General features: G+C 44.8%; 1 protein-coding gene across 2 annotated transcripts; it reads left to right on the top strand.

The window, feature by feature from the left end:
* Positions 1 to 785: 785 nt before the first annotated feature.
* AMMECR1L (AMMECR1 like) lies at positions 786 to 23112 on the top strand. Of its 2 annotated transcripts, none has more exons than XM_047083658.1 (8): positions 786 to 1080; positions 2640 to 2749; positions 11641 to 12085; positions 14444 to 14554; positions 14865 to 14979; positions 15645 to 15735; positions 17718 to 17814; positions 19495 to 23112. In XM_047083658.1, exons 3-8 carry the CDS (start codon positions 11679 to 11681, stop codon positions 19604 to 19606), a joined length of 933 nt encoding a protein of 310 aa, XP_046939614.1. In that variant the 5' UTR covers positions 786 to 1080; positions 2640 to 2749; positions 11641 to 11678; the 3' UTR covers positions 19607 to 23112. The 2 variants fall into 2 exon arrangements, with proteins under 2 accessions (XP_046939614.1, XP_046939615.1); XM_047083659.1 differs by lacking the exon at positions 786 to 1080 and adding an exon at positions 2199 to 2295.
* Positions 23113 to 24986: the final 1874 nt, after the last annotated feature.

The raw sequence follows: 24986 nt of genomic DNA, 5'->3' as shown, positions 1-24986 counted from the left end.
CTGATAAGTGCTGAGGAATATGCTTTTACTGTGCCTACGGAATAATCCTGTCCTGTGGGCAATTGCACTGAAGTCATCTCCAGCCTGGGAATTCAGGGATTCAAGACAGAGAGACGGACTCCTGACACCAAACGCTGGGTGTCGTTTGCCCTTCTCCGTCCATGAGGAGGCTGGCACTGAACCTGGAACATCTCCCGCGGCCCTGGCCTTGGTCAGGGGGTAGTCTTGATTTACGCTGCCCTGAGCTCCCCCTTCTTGGTTGCTTTTGAAGGCTGTGGCCGAATCGACTTGGGCGCTTGGGAAGAAAGGCTGTGGGAAGCTGGGTGTCTGTCCGCCTCTAACTCGGGCGAGGGCCGGGCACCTCAGGAAGGCCTCTGAGCGGACAATGCTGCCCGCCCGGGCCCGCACGAAATCTCCCGGCGCACTCCGCGTCCGCTCTCAGAGGCCCGGGCGGCCCGGCGTGCACTGCGCCGGCCGACTGTGCGGGTCTCCGAGCGGGCAGAGCGTGACGCCCGGTTACGAGGCCGGCCGGCGCCTTTGGATCCGGTCCGCGTCCTCTTTTTATTGCCAATTCCCTGGGACTCGGCCCCACGAATGGAAAGCAGCCCTGTAAATTCAATCCCGTAGAGTAGGCGCCAGCCAATAAAATGCGCAGACCCGGGCCACGTGACAGTAGCGGGGCGGTGCTCTGGCGGCTCCCTGATCTCTATGGTTTTCGCGGCTCGCTAGAGGGCGTGTGGTCCACTGGAGGACTCCCTACATTCTTCCTCCATTACCTCACTGCCTCCGGTGGCTGCTGGGATACTGGAGGACTCGGGTCCCGGCTCGACTCAGTCCTCCAGCTGCCCGGGGAATACCTCTAGCAGTTCTTCCCTGCCGCCACCGCCGCCCCGCCGCTTCCTCCTCCGCCCGCCCGCCGGCCTTCTTCGCCCCGCCCCGTCCGCGCCGCGCGTCCGGCCCGCCCGCGGGCCCGCTTCTCTCGGGAGCCCCCACCCAGGCGCATGGCTCCATGAAGCAGGAGGAGAAGGTAGAGCGCGAGAGGTCCCGTCCACCCCGGCTGCGTCTGGGCCAGGAGAAAAGGTGGGAAACTCGGGCTGCGCCGCGCCCTCCTCCTCCTCCTTCCCCGCTGGGCCCGGCCTCCCTCGGGCCTCAGCCGCCCTGCCCGCCGGGCCGCCTTACCCGGAGGCGAGTGGAGGGGCCCGGGACGGGGTCCCCGGGGTCAGGGGCCAGGGTCCCGGGGCAGCGTGGGGGAGGGGCTCCCTGGCGGCGGGGTAAGTGGGCGGGCAGGCGGGGCCTGCGGGCCTCGTGTCCGGGCCGGGGGCAGGGGGGTCGGGAGGCAATGCTGGTGAGGGGTGGGCGGCCGCCCCTGCCCTGGGCCGCGAGGTGAGGCGAGGCGAGGCGAGACTCCAGCTCCTTTCTGCACTCCCTCCAGGAAACAGTCTCGGGTCTGTGTAAAGTTTGGTGGTCTCCGGCGCCGCCTGGCGGCCCCCACCCACTGTCCCGCCGCCCCCTCCCCCGCCCGGCGTCTGGATTCCACCCCCGCGGCTCGGCCCTCGCTGTCCTACCCGTCGCCCCGGCATCTCCCCAACAACCCCCAGCGCCCCGTACTCTCCCTCCCCACCCCCTTTTTTTCTTACCTTTCACCTTTCTTTCTGCCTGCTGTGCCCCTCCCCGCTCCGGCCTCTCCTTTCCCCACTCTTTCTCGTCCTTTTCTTGCCTAACTCTTTTCACGCGCACGCTCTCTCCTGTTCCTCTTCTCCCTCTTCTCTTTTTTCCCAGCCCCACCCTCACTCCCTGCTTCCTTATCCACCCGTAGCCCCCATTTCCATTATCCCTCCACCTTACACTCTTTGGGTTTTAAGCTTCTCTCTCCTTCCCAAGCTGTGGGTTTTGCCCTTCATTCCTTGTCCTCCTCCCTCCCCTGTCCTGATCTGAACTCCTCACTTTGCCACACTCCCTTACCCTTATCCCTCTGGGCCTATCCTCTTTCACTGCCCTCTCCTTGGATAGTGTGGGTGGGGCTTGGAGTCTCCTGTTTACATCTTTGGGAATAGCTTAATTTTGTACTGGGGGGGTGGGGGGGTGGGGAGAGTTGTTAAAGGATTGTGAAGAGATTTGTGCAAGACTAATAGTAAGGATGGATGACTCTTACCAACAATTATCATCTCCACCTGGGATGACAAGATGGCCTGTCCTCAGGACCTTGGCATGCTGTCCAGTAATTCTTCAACACCATCTTTGCAGAGAATTTGGGACTATGCTTGTATTCTGAAACCAGTGGAGAGCCTTGAAATGGTATATCTTGGCCTGAGAGCAAGTTTTGATCTAAATAAGTGGTGGAGGAAGTTTTAATGTGTGTCTCATGTTCAGGTTCAATAAAACCTTTGATCCCACTGTCCTCCCTTCTTGGTGATGACGCCAAGGATGAGGTGATTCAGTGCATGGGACTGCTATTGCTGCCTTATATTTAGATTTTGAAATGTTTTGAAGTAGGGAGAGCCTGTTCCCTAGCTGTTGTTTTCTTTTTTTGTTTTTGTTTTCTAGAAATTGCTCTAGGAGTTGTAATTTTTCACAAGCCTTATCTCACCTCTGGACTGACTTGATTTTGTTCATTCACTACCCCTGAATTTCTGTCTTAGGTACAGGAAGAAGGAATGGAATCGGAAGGAAGAAAATTCATTTCAGAGACAAAATAGCTCCCCTCCTCTGTTATAGCTGTACCCCTGGCAATAGAAACTGTCTGCTTTCAGTGAGTATTACCTTGGACATACTTAGAATATTTAGAATTTGTTGCTGTTAATTGGTTTTAGCCCTGTGCTAGGACATTAGGATGTAGACTTTTTCACTTGTATTTTTCTGCTTCCTTGAGGGGGTCCTAATGTTGATGGAGTTCCTTCCACTTGTCCTCTTAAAATAAATGTGTAAAGATGAACTTGTTTTCCATAATCCCATTAGAGTGACCTAGATGGTGGTATAGTAGTAGTACACTTATCCTTTATGTTTTTAGTACGTAAGTCTAGCTCCCACCCCTTCCCAAATTACTCATTTTTTTAAAACCACCAAAGATCAACACTCAGAGGTTAATGCAGTTCCTGATCAAGGTCAATTATTGGGTCTCTTCTATACAGTTATAATCTTCAGAGAGTTTTGGAACATTTTGCCCTAAATCTGCTATGGTGATACTGTTTTCTGGAAAAATTTTTATTACTGCTGTGTCCCCTTGAGTGTATTAATTGTGATATGCATGCACTTGTAAGATAGCGTTTTTCACAGTTCTTCACATCTTATTGGAGCCTCGTAATCCCTCCGTAAAGGAGGCAAAGGACAAATATTTTCATTTTATAAGTGAAAGAACCAAGGCCCAGAAAGATGTGGCACTTTGCCACAGATCACATAGTAAAGGAAGGGGAACTAAAAACAAAACTTTTGACCCCTGTGGGTTTTTTTTAAGCTACGTTGAAATGAAAATCTATAGCCCTGTGCATTTTTGTAAATCTGTAAATTTAAAAATTTTAAATTTAAATTTTATGGGTAGATCTGTATTTTGCATGGAAAATTTTCACACAGCAAGTGTTTGGATATGTGTACGCGTGTATGTTGAGGTTTCAAAAATATAGAAGTGATTATTTGAAATGATTACCAGAATGTTTGTGGGTTTTTCATCTGACTGTTTCTTGGAATAGTTACATAAGTAGGCCAGAATTACAGTTCAGGTGCCATTTCCCTACTCAAACCACGTAATTATTAAATTGAATTTCAGTTCAACTCTCTGTGTCACAAAGGAAACAACAACCCATTCCTTTCTGTATAAAGCTTGATTTGAACAGACATTGGGACACTACATAATAACAACAACAAAAAGCAGGCACTCCTTTTTTCTTTGCCTCTTTCCTATCTCCCAGATCTGCTTTCTTTGTTATAAGGTCATGCTCCCCAGTAAGCTGTTTTGAGGCTTGTCTTCAAAAGGTGAATTCAGATTTTTTTTTCCCCAGGCTTTTTTAGATATTTTAACTTGGTTTTTGTTCAAAATCTAACTACTTTGACGCAGTATTTCCATTAGTACTCAATATATATCAAGACTTTTACAATAATAGCATATTTAGCAAGTTTCATCTCCTTGCGGTGTATATCTGTAAGCTTAAAAGAGGACTCTCATGGAATAGAACTATGTACAACTCTCAAACAGCCCAGTATTCATACTTTATATTTTTTGGCACCTCACTGTGAACAGAACAGTGGATGATTTATTGGAAGCCATTGCTCTCCAAAGTGGAAGAGCATCAAGGTCATTAAAGTAATAATTTCATGTTAATAATAAGATCTTTTTTGACTACAAGGTAGTTCTTAATAGAATTTTATTATGAGGGCATTTATTTTCCTAGAAATTGTAAGAATTCTAAGCTATGTTATTTTTATAAGATACCCTACTTACATTAGGTAGTGGTAGTATTAATCATAGCAGACACTTGAATAAATAATAGTTAATGTGCCAAAGAATGTTAGATGCTTTTTCACGTGTTAGTTATTGAATGGTCACAAATAACCTTCTGTGGTATCAGGAACCTAAGTCCACAGACCTGTGACAACCTCCCTGAGTTTGCATAGCCAGTACGTGATAAGTCTGAGTTAGAATTTGAACCTAGACTGTAATCCCAAAGCCTAGGCTCTGCCCTCTGATGTTTGGAGCTGCTCTGTGAAGATGTCAGTGAACTTAAGGAGCCTTGGAAGGGGGGAGGGCTATCCTGTCCGCCAGCCAGATCAGTCAGGGTATCTTCACATCTTCCTCTCCATAGTGGTCTCTACACCTTTATAAACATCAGAAGTTTGGGGCATCTGGGTGGCTCAGTCAGTTGAGCATCCAACTCTTGATTTTGGCTTTGGTCTTGATCCCAGGGTTGTGGGATCCAGCCCCACATTGGGCTCTGTGCTGAGTGGGGAGCCTGCTTGAGATGATTCTTTCTCTCTTTCTCTGTCTCAATCAATCAGTCCATCCTCTGCCCTTCTCCCCCTGCTTGTGCTTTGTCTAAAATAAGTAAAATGCAAAAATATATAAATAAATAGACATCAGCAGTTTATGAGACATCATTTGTATTTACTCCTGAAATGATAAATTGTTTCTCAAGCAAATAATGTTCCAGTGGGTAGCTCTTAAAGCACCCCGTCATTTAAAAACAAAAAAAAAAATTTCTCAGGTACAGTTTAGAAGCTAGGTATGGCCTGTTAAAGGAAAGCCTTGAATCATCTTAAAACTAAATACCTCCCAAGGCTAAGTCCAGGACTAACCAGTGACTGTTGTGTTTTAGCAAAGAAAACCGCTACAAGCATAAATCAAACTAAGAAGTTAATTTAAGAGATATTTGATCTAATTTGTGGAATGAATTGGACACATTGGCTATCCATTTAGCTGTGAATTAAACCATTCCTTGGTTTGGGCTGAATAGAGTTGACATTGTTGATAAGATTTGTAATTCAGCTGCCTTCAGCTTCTGACGCACTCCACAGTCAACACCTCACAGTGGAACCAAGGATCTAAAGATTAGTTTGTGCCATAAGCATTCTTTTTATAAAAAAGACAAACTTTGGGTGGCTCATTCAGTTGAGCATTTGACTCTTGATATCAGCTCAGGTCTTGATCTCAGGGTTGTGAGCCCTGTGTTGGGCTCCGCACTGGGCGTGAAGCCTGCTTAAAAAGAAAAGATGAACTTCAGTGAAATTACCAGATTTGTAGGTAAGACTGTTGGTGTGTATACTATATGCAGGGACTGTGTTAGGTGCCGTGAAAGAAAACACAAATGCCGCAGCCGCTGAGATGGAAGGTGATGACGAGCTCAGTGCTGGCTGGGACAGAAGCATAAGCTCGCCAGCCCAGAGCAGCAAAGCACTGCTCCGCTTCCCCAGAGGGAGGAAGAGCTACCATCCGCTTTTATTGTGGAACCTAATGACAGCAGATCCTTTGAGGGTTGTGTGTCAGGGAGGGCGTGGTGACTTTTTCAGCAACGAACATACTTCAGTGTATTTGATGCTTGTTAGGTTAGGAGATCTTGAAAGAAGAGGTAAAACCATGATTCTTGTTCACTTTTCCAGCTTTTTGTGGAAGTATAGTTATTGTCTCCATCTGGTGGAAATCCAGTTTTAACTTGTTCATTCTCGTTGACTGTTCTAAAATGGACAGGCAGTAGGAAAATGAGATCGGCGCTGCTGGCTTTTTAAGTGGCCCTTCAGGGGCACCTGGGTGGCTCAGTGGGTTGAGCATCCAACTCTTGATTACAGCTCAGGTCGTGATCTTACAGTTCCATGAGTTCTGGCTGGCCTCATGGAGCCTGCTTGGGGTTCTCTGTCTCCCTCTCTCTCTGCCCTCCCCTGCTAACACTGTCCTCTCTCAAAATAAAAAAAATTTTTTTAATTAAGTGGCTGGCCCTTCAGTTTAGCTTTGAAAGAGTAACCAGCTGAAGGCGTGGAACCGTCTCTGTGATGTATGTGTATACAAAGGTGGTTGATGAGCCCAGTGCTGACTGGATTTTGGGAACATTGTAAGCCACCCAGCCCAGAGCAACTTTTTACACTCAATTCCAGTTATTTCAAATGAACCAACTTCATAGTATCCATTCAGGAATGTTTCTGCTCAAAGTACCATCATTGGTAGTTTTCATGAGATTTGGGAAAGGTTAAGAACAAATGCACACGCGGTTTTAGAAAAGATAGAGTATGCCATTAGGGGTATTTGGTTTTAGCTGGTTAGTCTGTTGTATTGAAATGCTGTTCTGAGATCTCTTAGGCTGTACTCTACAAAGCCAAACTATTGGGGAAATGAGTGACTCTTTGGTCATTGGAGGACAGTCCTGGGAGTGGAGTCTGAGACTGCTTAGTTGTGGTGAGATGGCCCACTTTATTGGAGTAGGATTAAAAGCATCTCAAAGAGGGGCGCCTGGGTGGCTCAATTGGTTGGTCGTCAGACTTCGGTTCAGGTCATGATCTCACGGTTTGTGGGTTTGAGCCCTGCTTCAGGCTCTGTGCTGGCAGCTCAACCTGGAGCCTGCTTCAGATTGTGTGTCTCTGTCTCTCTGCCCTCCGCCGCTTGTGTGCTGTCTCTCTCTCTCTCTCTCTCTCTCTCTCTCTCTCTCACAAAATTAAATCTTAAAAAAAAAAGTCTCATAGAAAAAGTTTTGATGAGGGGTGCCTGGATGCTGGATGGCTCAGTCTGTTGGGCATCCAACTTCGGCTCAGGTCGTGATCTTGCGGTTTGTGAGTTCAAGCCCCGTGTCGGGCTCTTTGCTGATGGCTCAGAGCCTGGAGACTGCTTCAGATTCTGTGTCTCCCTCTCTCTGCCCCTACCCCACTTGTGCACTGTCTCTCTCTGTCTCTCAAAAATGAATAAATGTAAAAAAAAAAAAAAAAGTTTTGATGAAATTGATAAATAGGGTTGATGTTGTAAATATGTATTCACTCCCAGCACTTTGGTTTACTTTACATTCTTTACCTGTAATTCACTTGTTATTTGCCTTATGCTGACAGAATATGTAAAATATTGGCCCCCTTAAAAACATGTCTTTGTAATGATTCAGTAGGAGGGGAGATAGAGTGAGTAGGTAGACTATAGATGAAATAAGATTAGCCATATGTTAAAAATTACTAAAGCTGGTTATTTGGTTCATTACACTATCCTACTTTATGTTTGAAATTTTTTATAGATTGAAATTTATAGAACAAATTTTTGAAGAAATACCTTCTCATGTATTTTTGATGCAAAAAATCTAACTCCGCCTTTGGTCACTAATTGAGAATATCGATTGAATTGTTTCCTTAGTGGCCTCCAGAGAAATGCTTGGGCCTAAGGAGCCACAAGATTTGGGTTGGTTCTATTGATTTCAAATCGTAGTTTAGGTGTGGGGAGTTGTTGAATGTAATCACTTGGTATCGGTTGTGATCATGCTCCATGACAGAGCAGTGCTTGTACATGGTGGCACAGAGGCAGAATCTTCCTAGGCTTGAGTTCACCTGCCTGCCTTGGCCTGGTTTGAAAATCCTTTCTGTCGCTCCATTGTGGGGTGTTTCACCAGTCAGGTAGCAGATGACACCTGCTAAGGAACACCTGAGTTGCCACCATGTCATGACATTTCACTCTTTCTTCAGGTGTGCTTTGAGAATGAGGAAACGTACCTTTTTTTGACTTTTGTGTTTCATCCCTTCTCTTTGCTGCTTTGAACTTTGGGGCTTTCCGGACACCCTGTTAGAGCTCCAGCTCTTTAGAGGTAGTTCTGCTGCTTCATTCAACATGTGTCTTAGCCCCCAGCCCACAGTGATACACAAGATAGAAAGGCAAGAGGCCAGTGACATCCACTGTGGAATCAAATGACAGTGACAGGGGCACTGGTAATTTTCAGGGTCATGGCTTGAGATCTTGGCTTTCGGCTTAGGTTGGTTTTTTTCCTGCTCCATTTTTATTTTTATTTCATTGAGTTTTATTTATTTATTTTTAGTAATTTCTGTTCCCAATGTGGGGCTTGGACCCATAGCCCTGAGATCGAGTCGCATGCACTTCCAACTGAGCCAGCCCGGTGCCTCTCCTGTTCCATTTTTGTTGGCAAGATTCTGTGAAGTATTAGGTTTGTTTTTAGTATACCCTTGAATGTAACTTGTTTTTTTTAATCATACCCTTAAGAAATGACTGAATCCAGTGGATATTATTGGCAGGCGTCATTCTTCTTTGTGGCTGGTGGAAGGACCCAGGCCTTGGAGTCTGACAGATAGACTGTGGTCCAAATCCTAACTCTGCCACTTAGCAGCATGCTATCTGGCTTTGGGCAGGTTATCTTGCTTATTAAGCCTGAGGTTCCTCATCTGTAAAATGATGGTTACGTTGCCTACCTTGCTGAGGATTTGAGGTTTTGAGTATTTAATGAAATCCTGTTTAAAGAGCACCTGTTCAGAGTAAGCACTCCTCTAAGTGCTGAGTGCCTAGCAGTCCTGGCCCTCTGGGAATTTCCATCCTAATGGGGCAGTTGAACAAAAACCCAAAGTGATAAGAGCAGCTAAATGTATTATCACCTAGTACATGGCAGGCACTGTTTCAAGTACTTTATTCGTATTAAGCTCATTTAATTCTCGTAAAACCCCATGAGGCAAGTATTATTGTTGTTCCCATACTGAAGAAACTGAGTCATGGGGACGTTGATCCTGGAGGAATCTGAATTTGAACCCAGGCCATTTGGCTCTGGAGGCACTATTTTTAAGAAAAATGTTCTTTTTGTTTTTAAATTTTTTTTTTTTTAATTTTTTTTTTCAACGTTTATTTATTTTTGGGACAGAGACAGAGCATGAACGGGGGAGGGTCAGAGAGAGAGGGAGACACAGAATCGGAAACAGGCTCCAGGCTCTGAGCCATCAGCCCAGAGCCCGACGCGGGGCTCGAACTCACGGACCGTGAGATCGTGACCTGGCTGAAGTCGGATGCTTAACCGACTGCGCCACCCAGGCGCCCCAGTTTTTAAATTTTTTTAATGTTTATTTATTTTGAGACAGGGACCAGGATCAGGGGAGGGTCATAGAGAGAAGGAGAATCCCAAGCAGGCTCCCTCTTAGGGCAGAGCCTGACATGAGGCTTGAACTCATGAACCATGAGATCATGACCTGAGCCGAAATCAAAAGTCAGATGCTTAACTGACTGAGCCACCCAGGTGCCCCTGTTTTTTGTTTTTAATTAGAGAGTGTGCATGCATAAGTTGGGGAGAGGGGCAGTGGGAGAGACAGAATCCCAAGCAGCCTCCACGCTCAGTGCAGACCCTCACGTAGGGCTTGAACCCACGACCCTGGCATCATGACCTGAGCTGAAATTGAGGGTTGGACGCTCAACTGACTGAGCCACCCAGGCACCCCTCCCTCTTGTAACAGTCTAAACAAGACAGTGACATCCACGTTCAGAAACAAACTTGTCATTGGGGCTTTTATTGTATCAAGTACCTAAGGCTTTCTCAAAAAGAAGCTGTTTTCAAGTGAGACATTGAAGTGTACAAGCTATTATCCTCAGCTACAGACAACTTTCATCACACTAAGAATTGCCCTAAATACAAAAATCTGTATTTTGCTATGGATTAGCATATATCAAGAACATAAATAATACTTGTGAAATTTTTGTGTCTCAGCCTAAAGTGACGACTTGTTTGTGTAAAAATAATGGCATTGCAAATGGGCATGTAAATATCTAATTTGATTTAAAAGGTTGTAGAATTTACAACCAAAATACCGTATTATATAGAGCATTGCCTAAAAAGGCATATATCCAAATCACAGGAAAATTTAAGTATGCTTTTCTCAAGGCAGCAGAATTTTACAAACTTTGATATCATCACTATTGAAATAACTAGGATTAGGGCACCTGGGTCACTCAGTTGGTTAAGCGTACAACTCTTGATTTGGGCTCAAGTCATGATCTCACAGTTTGTGGGATCAAGCCCCATGTCAGGCTTTGTACTGGCAGTGTGGAGCCTGTTTGGGATTCATTCTCTCTCTCTCTCTCTCTCTCTCTCTCTCTCTCTCTCTCACTCTCTCTCTCTCTCTCTCTCTCTCTGCCCCTCCTCTGCATACATGAGTACTCTCACACAAAATAAATAGGTAAATAAACATTTTTTAAAAAAAAGAATTAGGATCTGTTTTCCTGATTCTGTTGAGTCAGAGAAAGGATCTTGGTCGTGTTATAACTATGCATTTTTGCCTCTGGCTGTTTAAGAAAAAAACTTAGTAAAAAACCCTTCCTTCCTTCTGTTCACATCATCAGATGGGATGTTCTGATTTTCTCGCTTGTCCACTGCCACATGTTGTTAGGCTGAGTGGCTTTGCCTGCATCTGCCTCGCTGTGACAGGGAGGAAATGGCTACCTCACAAAAGGCCTCTGAAGCTTAGGTCATTTCTGTGAATAAAGGTTCCTACTAAGTTGTAGCTTTTTTTGAATTGGAGTTTTGAAAGGATAGAGAGATGTGTAGAAATTGGAGTGAGTTCAGAGAACCAAAGAAAATGAGCAAGGCATTGGAGAGCTAGAGCTGTGAGGACAGAGGGTTGGGAGCCTTGTGTTGGAAGGCGTGCTCTTCTCAGAATGGCAGCTTTTCATATTCACTAAGGTCTAGGGCCAAAATCACACAGATAGATTTAGGTTAGTGATGAGTAAAATGCTGAAAGGATGTGGTCAATGAGGAAAAAGCATGAAAGTCCTTCTGGGGCTCTTTAAAAATAGGGCGGTCTAATTTGGAAGTTCTAAAAAGGTAGAGAAGACAATGATGAAGAATCTGACAGGTCCAGTGCTGTCTTGCAGTCTTGAAATGTCCTCATCCATCTTCATGATGGCTGCCATCCCATCCTTCTGCCCCTGGGAGTCCTGGGCAAGAGGGGCTGTAGTTGCCTGCCTCTGTGATGATCATAAGCTTTATGGAAAGTGAAAAATAGTTCTTCTTTAGGAAAAGGTTAGGAGTCCCTGGCCTGGAGATCAGGGTCTTCCAGTTGTGTTGGTCTGAAGCCTTTTGTGACCTGGTGACCTGGATGAGAAAGAGGATTTGATGACTCTTACCCTCTCCATGTAGACCCTGTCTTTTGGTTATTTTCTCCTTTTAACTAATCTTTTGAATTAATGCTTAATCTTTCTCTTGTTGTTAGGGTTCTGCAGCATTCCAGACCTCGAGCACTGAATCAGGATGGGAAAAAGACGTTGTGTTCCTCCACTTGAGCCCAAGTTGGCAGCAGGCTGTTGTGGGGTCAAGAAGCCCAAGTTATCTGGAAGTGGAACGCACAGTCACGGGAACCAGTCCACAACTGTCCCCGGCTCTAGTTCAGGACCTCTTCAAAACCACCAGCATGTGGATGGCAGCAGTGGTCGGGAAAATGTGTCGGACTTAACTCTAGGACCTGGAAATTCTCCCATTACACGAATGAATCCCGCATCGGGAGCGCTGAGCCCTCTCCCCCGGCCAAATGGAACTGCCAACACCACCAAGAACCTGGTGGTGACTGCAGAGATGTGCTGCTACTGCTTTGATGTCCTCTACTGTCACCTCTATGGCTTCCCACAGCCACGACTTCCTAGATTCACCAATGACCCCTAGTGAGTAAATCAGGTACAGGGGACAGTGAGAAAGGCGTGACGGCGTCTTTCTTGGGTTGTTCTCTTGAGATCCTGTACTTATACAAAGCTTTGGCATCATTTGGGCAGAGGGTAACAGGATTAGGACGATGAGAAATGTCCAGGCATAGCTAAAACGGTATCTGGATTCAGGAGTGGAAGAGGTCTACATTATGCTTGGAGGAGGTATAGGCTTGTTTTTAAGGTCATGTTGTAGCAATCAGGAGGATTTCGTTCTTGGTTCTTCTGTTGGTTTGTTGGTTCATATTGCAGTGGGTAGAAAGCCACACCATCACATCATTGTGGACCTGGATGTTGAAGTTCAGGTGAATTGGATGTGTCTGAGGGCCAGGCTGGAGACTAGGAGCTGTGATGCTCTTAAGGAAGGTCCCCTCACTTTGTTGGTAATCCCACATGGCTGCTGGTACCCCGCCAAGAGTGTCAGAATCTGCTTTACTGTTTTCAGTTCAAGACTCTGTTATTTGTCCCAAGCTGTCTCAAGGTGTCAATGACTTAAATGAAGAATATGCAGGAGCGCCTGGGTGGTTTGGTTGGTTAAGCGTTCTGACTCTGGATTTTAGCTCAGGTCACGATACCACGGTTCATGAGTTTGAGCCCCACATCGGGCTCTGGGTTGACAGTGTGGAGCCTGCTTGGGATTCTCTCTCCCTCTACCCCTCCCCTGTTAGTGCCCACACATACTCCTTCTCTCTCTCTCAAAATAAATAAAAATAAAAGGGAATATGTATAATGTGAAGAAATTTCATGCTGCTGTTTTCTTCCTTCTCAGAATTGGAAGCAGGTCTGAGGTGGCTTTAGTTTTTTTTCCTTTTTTTTTTTTTTTTTTTGCCTTAATGTTTATTTTTGAGAGACAGAGCATGAGCAGGGGAGGGGCAGAGAGAGAGGGAGACACAGAATCTGAAACAGGCTCCAGGCTCTGAGCTGTCAGCACAGAGCCCCATGTGGGGCTTGAACCCACAAACTGTGAGATCATGAGCTGAGCCAAAGTCAGATGCTCAGCCAACTGAGCCACCCAGGCGCCCCTCTGAGGTGGCTTTAAAAGCACTGAAGAGATGCTTTTGGAGCATTCATTGACCTAAGATCATTCATTCCTCAACTGTTAATGCCATATTGGGGCAATGCATAGCCCCGCTGGGCAGGGAGTGGAGAGGTATAAAGAAAAAATCCTCCCTCTTGGGAGACTTACTGAGTTGGCAGATCACACACACAAAGCTAAATAGTGTGTATGGCACACTGGGCAGAAAGAGAGGGGAGGTTATACCTGTGTGATTGTGTCAGAGGAAAGCAAGTATAGAGGAAAATGTTCTAACTTTTTAGGGAAGTATTGCCATGGGATACCATGGTCAGAAAATTCCTGACTGAACATGTGGAGATTCTGAGCTTTGATCCTAATGGGATCAAATGTGTCCCTAGCAGGAGACAGACATAGATTTGGAAGAGTGGGTAGTGGCTGCAGCGCTGTAAGGTATGGGCTGTTGTATTCAGGGGCTGATCTTTCCATCCTGCAGACAGTGGAATTTTTGAGGGGTTTTGAGTAGGTTTTGGGACAGGAACTTCGGCTGCTGCTGTTCAGGTGTTTACTGGAGGAAAAAGGTGGCAGATCTGCTTCATAACGGTGATCAGAGTAGACAGCTTTAAAAATTTAAGTTGCTTTTAGAAGTATTTTGCTCAATCTAAGAACTAAGGGCATAGACATAGAGAAGAATCTCAGGAAGAAGAGACAGCCCTGTAACCTGTTGGTAAAATATCTGTTCCCGTCAATCTAGTGTAGCCTGATAAAGCAGGACTTGGCCTAAAAGCAGAAAGTGGCAACTTCCACTAATAACAAGCTTTCTTAAGGATACATAGTTTTTCTTTTCCAAACATTTATGAGCAGGACCAGGGGCAGAAATAATTAGGAGAACAGTGTGGGGTTGTGGGGAATGGAGAGGACATATGCAGGTTGTGTCTTCATGAAGGATGTAACTGGGAAACATGGACACTTCTAAGAATAATTAAGAGGAGAAAGATATGGAAAATTAGAAGAAATTGAGTCCTGGGCAGAGGAAAAGGAAAATACCCCAAACGTGTCAAAGTGAACTGAACCATAGGCAAGGAGCACAGGAAGGGCAGAGAGCGCCTCCCTTCAGGCTGCCGTGCTGTAGTGTCCTCCCGTCTCCATCTGCATGGTTCCCAGGAAGCCAGAGTCCTTCAGGTAGCTGCAGTTCAGGAAACAGTCCTTTTTGGGGAATAACCGAAATGAACAGGGCAAAAGCAAAGCTTTGTTCTTATCCATAATTGATTTGGGGCTGGAGAATGTTTTTTGTTTTGCTTTTTTAGTCCGCTCTTTGTGACATGGAAGACAGGGCGGGACAAGCGGCTTCGTGGCTGCATTGGGACCTTCTCAGCCATGAATCTTCATTCAGGACTCAGGGAATACACGTTAACCAGGTAATGACACCAGATGTAAGCTGTGCAGATAAATTGGCTAGAATTGAAAAGAACTACCTGACTTTATTTCTTCTAAGTGGTAAAAGTTTGAGTGTTCTTCTTTTGGTAATTAGGAATTGTGGGGCCTTAATCTGGTGAGTCACTAATCAGTTCAAGTGTAGACAGTTAATAGCATCATGTTATTTTTAGCACGTTAGTACAGATGGGTAATCAATATTCTCTGCATAGCTCAGGGTTCATAAGTATTTGGGCATATAATGTTGGCTCCTAACTCCAGAGCAGCCTCACTTCTGTTTTCTGTCCCCTCCAGTGCACTTAAGGACAGCCGATTCCCCCCCCTGACCCGAGAGGAGCTGCCCAAACTTTTCTGCTCTGTCTCCCTCCTTACTAACTTTGAGGATGCCAGTGATTACCTGGACTGGGAGGTGAGAACAGCCGCATTTGGAACTCTGCATCTCTCGTTGCATTTGGGTTCGGGTTAGTACATGGTAATGTATCTCCTTCATTGAGAGAGGGTATAAGAATGTAAAAGCTGAGTTTAGAAGCAATTGGGGGCCATATAGGGGATAGGAAAGGTGCTGTGATCTTAGAATTAGGGAAGAAATGTGAAGTCTTTCTTTTCTTGTGTCTTCCCAGTCCATTCTTTTCCCTATCCTTCTCCCACTCCTAATAGAAACTGATATTGGGGATAAAAGAGAGCATTTCAGATCCCTCTTGGCCAGCCCTTGAGTAAAAAGTTGTTGTTCGGAGCCATATGTGAGGAGTCATGAGCCTAAATCAAAACCCTGTGGTATGTTTAATGGAATAGATTAAAAGTGGAATATTTAAGATTATTGGATGAGCTATTGAAAGAATGTATTTCTGCAACCCTCATACTCGAGAGAGGTGGCTACAGGTAGACTCACAGCTTCCCTCAAGCTGAAGTTACTTCGGCTTCAATACCTGAGGAAAGAGTTAATCATGAAGAGTAGCAGGTTCTCCTTTTCTCAGACCTGGATTGAGCTGGTCAGGGGACAATGTCAATTAAGTGTGGATGACTGCAGTTCCATTAGAATAAGTAAATGCCATTTATTGGTTATTTTTTCTGTAGGTAGGGGTCCATGGGATTCGAATTGAATTCATCAATGAAAAAGGCGTCAAACGTACAGCCACATACTTACCTGAGGTTGCTAAGGAACAAGGTGAGTTGGACAAATGGAATTTCAGTGAAGGATACTATTCACACAATTACCATGTAAAGGCAGGAAAGTGGAGTGTTGTCTTTCAGCCCAACTGCAACTACAAATAAGTGCCTTTCTTCCTCTTACCATCTATCAAGTCTTAGGGAATGAGAAATAAACTCCCAAAAAGATGCAGGAGCTGAGGGTTTCCTTTGTGGCACAGTCGGTTAAGCATGACTCTTGGTCTCGGCCCAGGTCACGGTTTCACAGTTAGTGAGTTTGAGCCATGCGTTGGACTCTGCTGATGGTGTGGAGCCTACTTGGCTCTCCCCCTCTCTGCCCCTCCTCCATGAGAGCGTGCATGTGCACGCCCACGCACGCGGTCTCTCTAAATAAATAAACTTTTTAAAAATTCATAAGAAATAATTTTTTAAAAAGATGTAGGAGCTGAGAAAGAAGAGAGGTTAAGACTTCCCTTACTCACCCCCTAGTTTCATTTCTTGGTGAAAAATTTTGTTTTTTGGCCCCAAAAACGAGTAGTATTTGTAGCAGAATTCCAGTAATCAACTGGATGATTTTATGGAGCTCATTGTAAAGTGAAGTTGCCTGTATCACTGGGTTTTGAACTTTTGGTCATTAATTATTGAACAATGTTATACCTGGATAAAGGGAAAACATAATCTTCCCTCTTCCACTCGCTTGCTCTCTCTCTCTTTAAGAACTTAGTAAGTTCTTATAATGAGACAATAAAGGTAGGAGGTGGGTTAGATAGGTTTTCTCTTTAAAAGAATATTTAGAATACCTTTCAATGTTGCCTCTGTGTTCTGTGATACATAATTCATTTTTCTTTTGGGACATCTGGGTCGCTCAGTTGGTTAAATGTCCAACTCTTGATTTCCGTTCAGGTCATGATCTCATGGTTTGCGAGATCGAGCCCCGTATCAGGCTCTGCGCTGATAGCAGGGAGCCTGCTTGAGATTCTGTCTGCCTCTCTGCCCCTCCCCCTACTCTCAAAATAAATAGACTTTAAAAAACGTATTAAACATAATTTACTTTTCTTTCTCTCTTCTCTTTGTCCCTTTCTTCTTTCTTGTCTGTTTTTGAAAATAATATGTAAAACACAACAGTATTTGTTGGATGTGAACCTGGAATAGAGAAAAATAGCCATTTCAGTGTATTGATGAACTAATTATGTGGAGAGTGATTCCCTTATTGGTTTACATCATGGTTGTGTTTAAACTTTTTCAAAAGCATTGTGGATGTAGCATAAAAAGGAAGCCTTTTAGCTACCTTAAGGTCATAAGTCTAACATTTCTGTATAAGGAGGCACACCATAAATACTTCCTAACAGTGAGATGTGGTGACAGTATAGGTAAATAATGAAATTACTTGTGCCGTTTGAAAATTGGTTGACATAATTTAAAAATTGGGGGTAATTTTAGGGGTTTCTCTTTGGTTTCCAATTTTGATACATTTGACTTTATCTATTAAAAATGTACAGAAACAACATAATATATGTGTGAAAAATTTTCCTGTCCTTCATGAAGGAATAGCTTCCCTCCTGCTATCCGTTCTCTGTACTAGAAAACAGGACTTCTAGAAATGATCAAAATAAAGGAAGGGCCACACAAAGGAGTATAGGCGACAGAATTTGAATTCTCTCCTCCCACAGAACAGTCTTAGTTACCAGCACTAGTCCAGCAGGCAGGTCTTAAGTTGACACTATGTTTGTTGCTAGGTAATTATGCTGGGATCACATCTGACAGGAAAGACACAGAGCAGAGGGCCTAGGGACAGCCGTTGTGTGTGTTGGGTTTATCATCTCACATCTCAGGTTCTACTTGGACTGTCAGTGAGGCAGATGGGGCTCTAGGGATGTGGGGCCAGTATCCAGGGCTCCCTTTGACCGTAGCAGACTTGGCGGCTTCTCTTCTCTTGCCGTGTTAGAACATGCCCTACTCTTGTGTCATCAAGCACTGACCTCATTGTGCCTCTCTTCTCAGACTGGGATCAGATCCAGACAATAGACTCATTGCTCAGGAAAGGCGGCTTTAAGGCTCCGATTACCAGTGAATTCAGAAAAACGATCAAACTCACCAGGTAAACCCACTGTTTCATTTTCTTTGTCACTTTAATTTAGTTGGGGTTGGATGGAGGATACTTGTGATGGAAAGGGTTAGAAAAGATTTTCTCTAATGTCCCTAAAGAAGTGTGGGTCAGGTTTAAGCTGGGAGGAAGCAGTGGCAGCAGAAGCAAAGACTCCCCAGTGTCTTGGGCATCTCTGCAGCTGAAGTGATGGCAGAGCTGGAGCAGAGTTTAGGCCACGATCAGGTGGTGGGTGTCTTTGCCAGACCCAATGGTTGGGAGGCTAAGAGGGCAGACTGAGGCCAGGAACAAAGGCTCTCAGCGTAGAGTTCCAGGGTCAGTTGAAGTCACATGCAGTCAGGTGGCAGGGGATACAGGTGGTGTGTTAACAGGATAGTCAGTGCTTTTTACAGAGGGTTCCAAGAAAGGCCGCACCTGTTGGGGGAGGTTGCCTCATGTGATAGAATGCACATGGACTTGGAGTCTGAACCCCAGCTCACCGCTGCCTAGCCATGACCTGAGCCGGTTACTTACTCTGCCTCTTTGAGGGGGAGGGGGACTTTGCTGTATGTAAGAAGTGAATTATAATTCCTTGGGGTTGTATTAGATGTGGTAAGGTAATGTATGAAGAATTTCTAGCACAGGGCCAGGCAATAATTGTAGGTCAGTAGATGTCGGTTCTCTTGCCATCCCTACTGAAATCGGAAACACTGAGAGGTTTAGCTTCTGTGGGCTTCTGTGGGCCTCTGTTGGCCCCTTCATCTGTAAAATACTGAAAATCATATACTAACCTCACAGGTCTATTTGGAAGATAACCCAGTGTTTTTGAAATGCTTTGGATTCCAAAAAAAAGAAAAACTTCAAATACAAAGCATTATTATTATTATTATTATTATAATTTATTTGAACAGCCATTTCCCTGTCAAAATTCAGGAATAATCACCTTGCAGTGGAGGAGTGATTACAGTGGGAAAGAGATGGCTCTGGGTAAGGATTGTCACACCCAGCTCCTGTGGTCTGTAGTAGGCTCCATAGGTTTGTAACACCCCATGCTTCGCATCCTGACTCATGGCTCTTTCCAGAGCAAAGCCAAAGTGCTATGAACTCTGTTCTGATGACCCTGTGATATGATATGGCATATTCATCTGGGAATTGAGACCCGTCCTATATAGCCCCAGGATCCTTTAACCTGCTGCATCAGAATTTGACCCAGAATAGGTATCTGTGCCCCTTTTAGTTATCAGTAACTTGTTTGTTGCTTTTCTGCAAATTGAGGTTGCATTTCTGTCAAATTTATCACATTTTATGCAGTAGATATGCAGTTTGCACTGGGCATTGGTATAGCCATCTTCCAATCTGCCACCCGCGTAATTTGACCTTGACATTCTTCATCCAGACCCCAGTAGCAGATTGCTTAAGAGCAGCCTGACGATAAGCATATGTAGTGTTTAAAGGTGGGATGTGCAGAAAATACATTCTCAGGGGTGAATTGTGATTGTGCTTTTTCATCTTGTTCATTTGTAATAACAACATTGTTTTCTTGTGCTGTCTTTCATTTTCTGTAAGTAAGATTGCTCTTGGTCTTCCATCTTATTCTTTCAAAATGTGGAATAAGCTTTTGGTTTTCTCTGCTGAGTGACTTTACAAAATGAAGGGTTTGAGGTTCCTAATACCCTTTCCTGTTTCCTTATACAGGTACCGAAGTGAGAAGGTGACAATCAGTTATGCAGAGTATATTGCTTCTCGACAACACTGTTTCCAGAATGGCACTCTTCATGCCCCGCCCCTCTACAATCATTACTCCTGACACAAGGCTGCATGACCAGTCCCACCCCCCTGTGGCCACCAATGGCTATGACATCATTGGAGCAGATGCCTCCTCTTCCTGGTCCAGTTACTTCTATTACTGCACCATTTTATGATGCTAGCTTCCGTTGCCAAGTCTGCCTCCAGCTGACTGAGGGGGGGGGGCAGGGTTATACTGAATGAAACAGAACTTGAGGGGCCCAAGCCTTATCTCAGCCTTTCCTCAATATGGGGTTCCGTTGGATTGGGGCTCCTCCGTGACTAGTGAGAATTACCGTGTGGGTTCAGAAGACCCTTGGCATGCAGGTGCCACTGGTGATTTGCCGCCTGTGTGTTGGCCACACAGTGGAAGCTGGAATTGGTGGTCCATGAAGGCTTACCCCACACGCACCCCTACAGCCTCCCCAGATCAAGTAGGTGTATTCCCCTGGCAGTCTGGGCAACGGAGACCAACAAGAAACATTTTTAGGTTGTTTTAAATTCCTTTTTTAAACTTCCAGTTTATTGCGTACCAAGAGTTGATCACAACCTCCATGCTTCATAAGTGGACGCCATGTTAGGGTTGAGCGTGGGCACCATGAGTCCTCTAAGGCTCTTGGACAGAGACCCACATCAAGATCGGAAGCCCTTTGGATGGCGTTGCAGATCTCATTGCTCAATTAGCCTCGAAGGTTTTAATTCTCATCCCACTCTCAGTTGGATTTTCTGGCACTCTTCCTGCATCGAGTCTCCTGGTATTGAACAAAGCTCTGTGGTGTAGCCTGCTGAGGACTGGACTGGGATGCCCGTGGGAGGTCCCGAAATCATCGCTGCATGCAGTGAGAAAGGAGAGACCTCTTCCTTACCACCCGGCTACCTCACTCCTCTACTGGTAGCAGTGCCTATAGCTGGATCTAGGTTCTCAGAAGGCATAGGTGTTCAAACAAGCACTTGGGTCGGGCTTCTAGAAGGACACGTTGTCATAGGAAAGAATCCAGGGTCTCCACGCTGTTTTCTTTTCAGGCAGACATCCTGAGGGACCTTTAAGCAGAGGAGTTCCTTGTCTAGTTTGCCTGTAGAAGTGGGAAGACTGTTGCTGTTTCAGTCCTTTCCAGGACTTTAGAACAAAGCTGTGTAATTAACAAGATGAATCTTTATCTTGCCTAACATGCTGGGACTCTTCGCCCCACCATGGTAAAGTTCCAAATAGCTCATTTTATTCTAGGTCATTCAAACTTTCATGTGGCATATTTATCCCTTCCCCATTGTTGCTGATTCCAAATAGCTGTCAGCAAGTTTCTCCTCCCTCTTGCCTGTTCTTCACTCATTTGGTGGCAGAGTTCATTGAAGCTGGGGACTTGGAAGATGCTTTGGAAACATTGTCACAGAGGCACTGCTGAACGGATTCACAGGAAGAGGTGGCCAGTTGGAAGAAAGGACCCGGAGGGTGATACACTGGTTTTCAACAACATGCTCAGAGAACTCTTGAAGTGAATTGGGTGTCAATCCGGTGAACACAATTGTTTTGATTTAATTTATTTTTAAAGTTTATGTGGTGATGGTGTGGCTTTCCAAAATGGGCAAATATCCAAATCAAAAGAAATTTTGAGTTTTCTTCTGCCAGGAATGGGGGAGGGGGAGCAGGGACATAATCCAAGAAATGACACACATGCCATTCTAGGCATTGCTGTATTGTTTCCTGGAAGAAATGGATGAGGGTGAGCAGATTGGCTCGGTACCATCCTCTGCTGTTTGCGAGGATCTAGAACGTGCAAGGGAAGCGGGCGGACGGCGGGGTGGCCAGGTCAGGCCACACCACCCCACCTTACTGTTGTGCTGCGTTCTCGCATCCTGCCACTTGTCCCTTGCGAGGTTAATGAAAAAAAGCTTTTGAAGATGAAGGGATTGTTTCGTGATTTCCTGCTGCTGAAAATAAATGTTTTGTTACAAACAAACGTGACGATAGTTACTCTTAGGTGCCATGGATTGATGTCAGGGTGGTCAGCTCTGGACTAAACCACCCACCTCCAATTTGTACAACAGTATTGATACATAGGGCTACACTCATTACTGTTCAAGTGTTCTATGTTAAAAGTTGTGTTGAATTTCTAAAGATTAAAAAAAGCAAAAAAATTGGTGCTAAACTTTCATCCCTGAGCACGCTCAGTGAGACTGGTCATGCAAGCATTTACTACAGTGCCATGCTCTTCAAGCCTGTTTTTCTTGTGGAAATGTTGCCCTATTTGTCTTCCCCAGTGTATAGTATGTTTTTTATTTTGTTTTACTAAGGGTGGGGTAGGATACCTGCCATTTATGAAAATGAACAGAAAACTTAAAAACCCACGAAATGGGGAAAAAATCAGTGCACAAGAATTGGGCTGGGTACGCCCAGCACCACACTGAAGTGGGCTCAGTGGTTTTGGAGTGAAGAAGCCTTACTCCCTGCACATTCCCTCATGCTCCCATACAAGTCCAGCAGTGGAGATGCTCGAGTCCCTCTGGCCTTGTCAGGGGGACTCAACGAGTCGACCAAGGAAAACTATTTGGCCCCATAAGAAATGCCACTGTCAGTGTCTGTCCTGAATGGGGCCTAGTCAGGAAGCAGTCTGGAAGTGTACAGTCACAGTCACTTCATGAAGATGTGTGGCAGGTGGCTCTCAGGAAAAATACTAAGTCTGGATCATCCACGTGGCAGCTTTGCATGGGGAGATGACGGCTCTGAACTCGAACTGAACTACCTTCCACGCGCTTGACCAAAGCGGTGGTGAGGGTGGCCAGTACGTATGGTGTGAGTGGCAGGTGTAAAGAGAAGGGAATGTTTTCTGCTTGGTGTTGTTCACTTTGTCTTCGGGCTGCTCAAGCTGAACAGTAGGTAACCGCTGTGAAGGAACCAGCCCACCTTGGCCGGTTTGGTTCAGAGTTCGTTTTACCCCTAGCTGTGAGTGCCTTTTGGTCTGGAAAGTTGGCTTGTCTCATAATACCCACAGCTAGGACATTCTCTCTGTAATTATGAGTCGTCCTTGTTTTATGTTAACTAAGAGAATGTCTTTGATCACTAGGATTTGTCAGTGTTGGATTGTTTCCACTGTGAGGTTCTTAAACTTTTTTGCTTCATAATATTAAAGCAACTCATGTTAGAGACCCTTTCAACATGAAAGGTTTGTAGTTGAGACATTACATATATTTTATTGTTTATAATAAAAATCATCTATACAGAAGTCCTGGGTGTTAATTTTAATATTTGCACAAGACCTGTTTTCCATGATGTGTTAACACCTACACTTTCACTAACTGTTGATGCTCTTTTCTATCGAGATTCTGGAGCCTAGGGAGCTATGTGTTCGTTTTGTTTATTTTGATTCTTAACTTCCCTGAAGCAAGAGACTTTGTATGGCCTTCAGTGCAAAGACTTCAGACCAATTCTTTGTATTACACTTGGTTGCCTCTTGGCTATATAACTTCTGAGTGCAAATCATTGAACTCTTTAACGAAGTATTGTAGAGAATAAATCATAATGGGTAAAAACTGTTCTTTGTCCTGCCTTTTTTTTTTTTAGAATAGTAGTAACATTCATCTTTTTAAGTTTATTAGTGTATTTAAGTAATTTCTGCAACCAACATGGAGCCCCAACTCACCATCCCGAGACCAAGATTCACACATTCTTTGGACTGAGCCAGCAGACGGTGTTCAGTCAGCCAGCATGGTTGCATGGTGTCCATCATGATCCTCATTGTATTTTTTTATTTACACTTGCATTTTTTTGTGGGGCTGGTAGCAGTGCCACTGGCTTTTTAGAACCAAATTTCCTGAACTGAGGTTCATGAACCTTTTAAAATTTGGATTTTTCTAGAAAGAAGGTTCATAGTTTTCATCAGATTTTCTTTTATAACTGATATTATCAAAAAAGCTAAGAGCAAGGGGTCAGGGCAGTAATGCTCTAACTGAAGCTATCATTGGGTGACCTTAATCCAAGCAAAAGCCCTGGGACATATTGGTGTGGTCTAACGTTGTTGTGTTTGTTTGTTTGTTTTTAAGTTTGTTTATCTTGAGAGAGCATGAACCAGTGAGGGGCAGAGAGAGGAAAAGCAAGAGAACCCCAAGCAGGCTCCACATTGTCAGCACAGAGTCTGACGTGGGGCTCTGAGGTCGTGACCTGAGCCAAAACCAAGAGTTGAATGCTTAACTGAGTCACCCAGGTGCCTCTTGGTGTTGTCTAACCTTAAAGGGAAATATTCATTACTTTTGGACGGCCCAAAAAAGAGGCGAAGTGTTTGAAGAAAATGGCCCAGAACAGTTTTTCAAACATACAAATACACATGTGTTTGGACTGTCTTAAGTTTAAATCTTTATTTGCAAGGATGGTTTTTTGTTTGTTTTGTTTTTAAGATACCCAGTTCTGCGGCCCTTACCCTTAGCAGAACTCATAAGCCTGTGGCTACAGGTATAATGTGCTGTCAGGGCTGGATAATTTGGAAATAGACTACAAGCAACTGGTTAAACACAGAAATTGGTAGTAACACTGCAGAGTGTGAAAGGGATTCTCTGTTTCTTAAAGAGAAATTCTGGTTCTAGAAATTGCTGTGTGTTATACTATCGCCTGCAGTTAAACAGCATGGGATGCCACATCATTGTGGGTTTTGGGGATTGGGGGGTGGGTGGTAGGTGGTGGTAGTTAAACGTGCATAACCCAACATTTGCTATTTTAGCCGTCCCTATAGTCTTGAAATGTGAACTAAGCCACCTGATCAGAGATTGGCAGGGCTATTTCTTGTGGGAGTGGAGGTGGGATAAGTGCTCTAAAGCTTCTTCCAGATCACTCTGGGTCTGACCTCGATTGAAGACCTGGCTTTGAGATACTTGAAGGACTTGACTCTGAACCAACACTGCACAAAGAACCATAGTAGTGTCCTGAGGAATGTAATGCAAGTGCTGTCCCTTCTGAGTGTTTTCCTCATTCTGAAATGAAGCTCTGACAAGGATTTTAGGATCTCTTCCCTCTGCTTACTTTGTTTCCATGAGGTTCTGTATGCTAGAGCAAATTAAAAAATAAGTGACCCCTCCAGTTTCAAGACTGTACCTATTGCTAGGGGAACCAAACAGCAGAGAGAGGTTTCAAATTCATCCTGTCAGCCACTCAGGTTCCTGCTGCGAATCCAGCCTCCCACCTGCCACCCCCAGTACGGCCATTCCTTCTTTGATCCCACCCTGGTTTCTGACCAAATAAGTAACCAAGAATGCTGATACTGGAATCTTTAGGCTGGCAGTCTGCTAGGCCTGAGCTCAAATCTTGGTTCTGCCATTTATGAGCCAGACAGCTAGTTACTACTCTGAGCCAAATGTTCTGCTTTGTGACAGGGCTGTGAACCTCCAAGGTAACCTGCCAGGAAGGCTTTGCCCAGGCC

This window comes from Lynx rufus, unplaced genomic scaffold (assembly GCF_022079265.1).
Source record: "Lynx rufus isolate CCGP_SWC_20201006 ecotype Redwood Valley unplaced genomic scaffold, mLynRuf1.p SCAF_2, whole genome shotgun sequence".
Lineage (NCBI taxonomy): Eukaryota > Metazoa > Chordata > Mammalia > Carnivora > Felidae > Lynx > Lynx rufus.
Note: the sequence above shows the minus strand (reverse complement) of the source record. Positions and strands in the feature narration are given on the sequence as shown.

Excerpts from the sequence above, each read along its gene's own strand:
- AMMECR1L (XM_047083658.1), top strand. The coding sequence starts at position 11,679 with ATGGGAAAAAGACGTTGTGTTCCTCCACTTGAGCCCAAGTTGGCAGCA. Across the intron at positions 12,086-14,443 it reads AGATTCACCAATGACCCCTA|TCCGCTCTTTGTGACATGGA; the intron begins GTGAGTAAATCA and ends TTGCTTTTTTAG. Across the intron at positions 17,815-19,494 it reads AAAACGATCAAACTCACCAG|GTACCGAAGTGAGAAGGTGA; the intron begins GTAAACCCACTG and ends TTCCTTATACAG.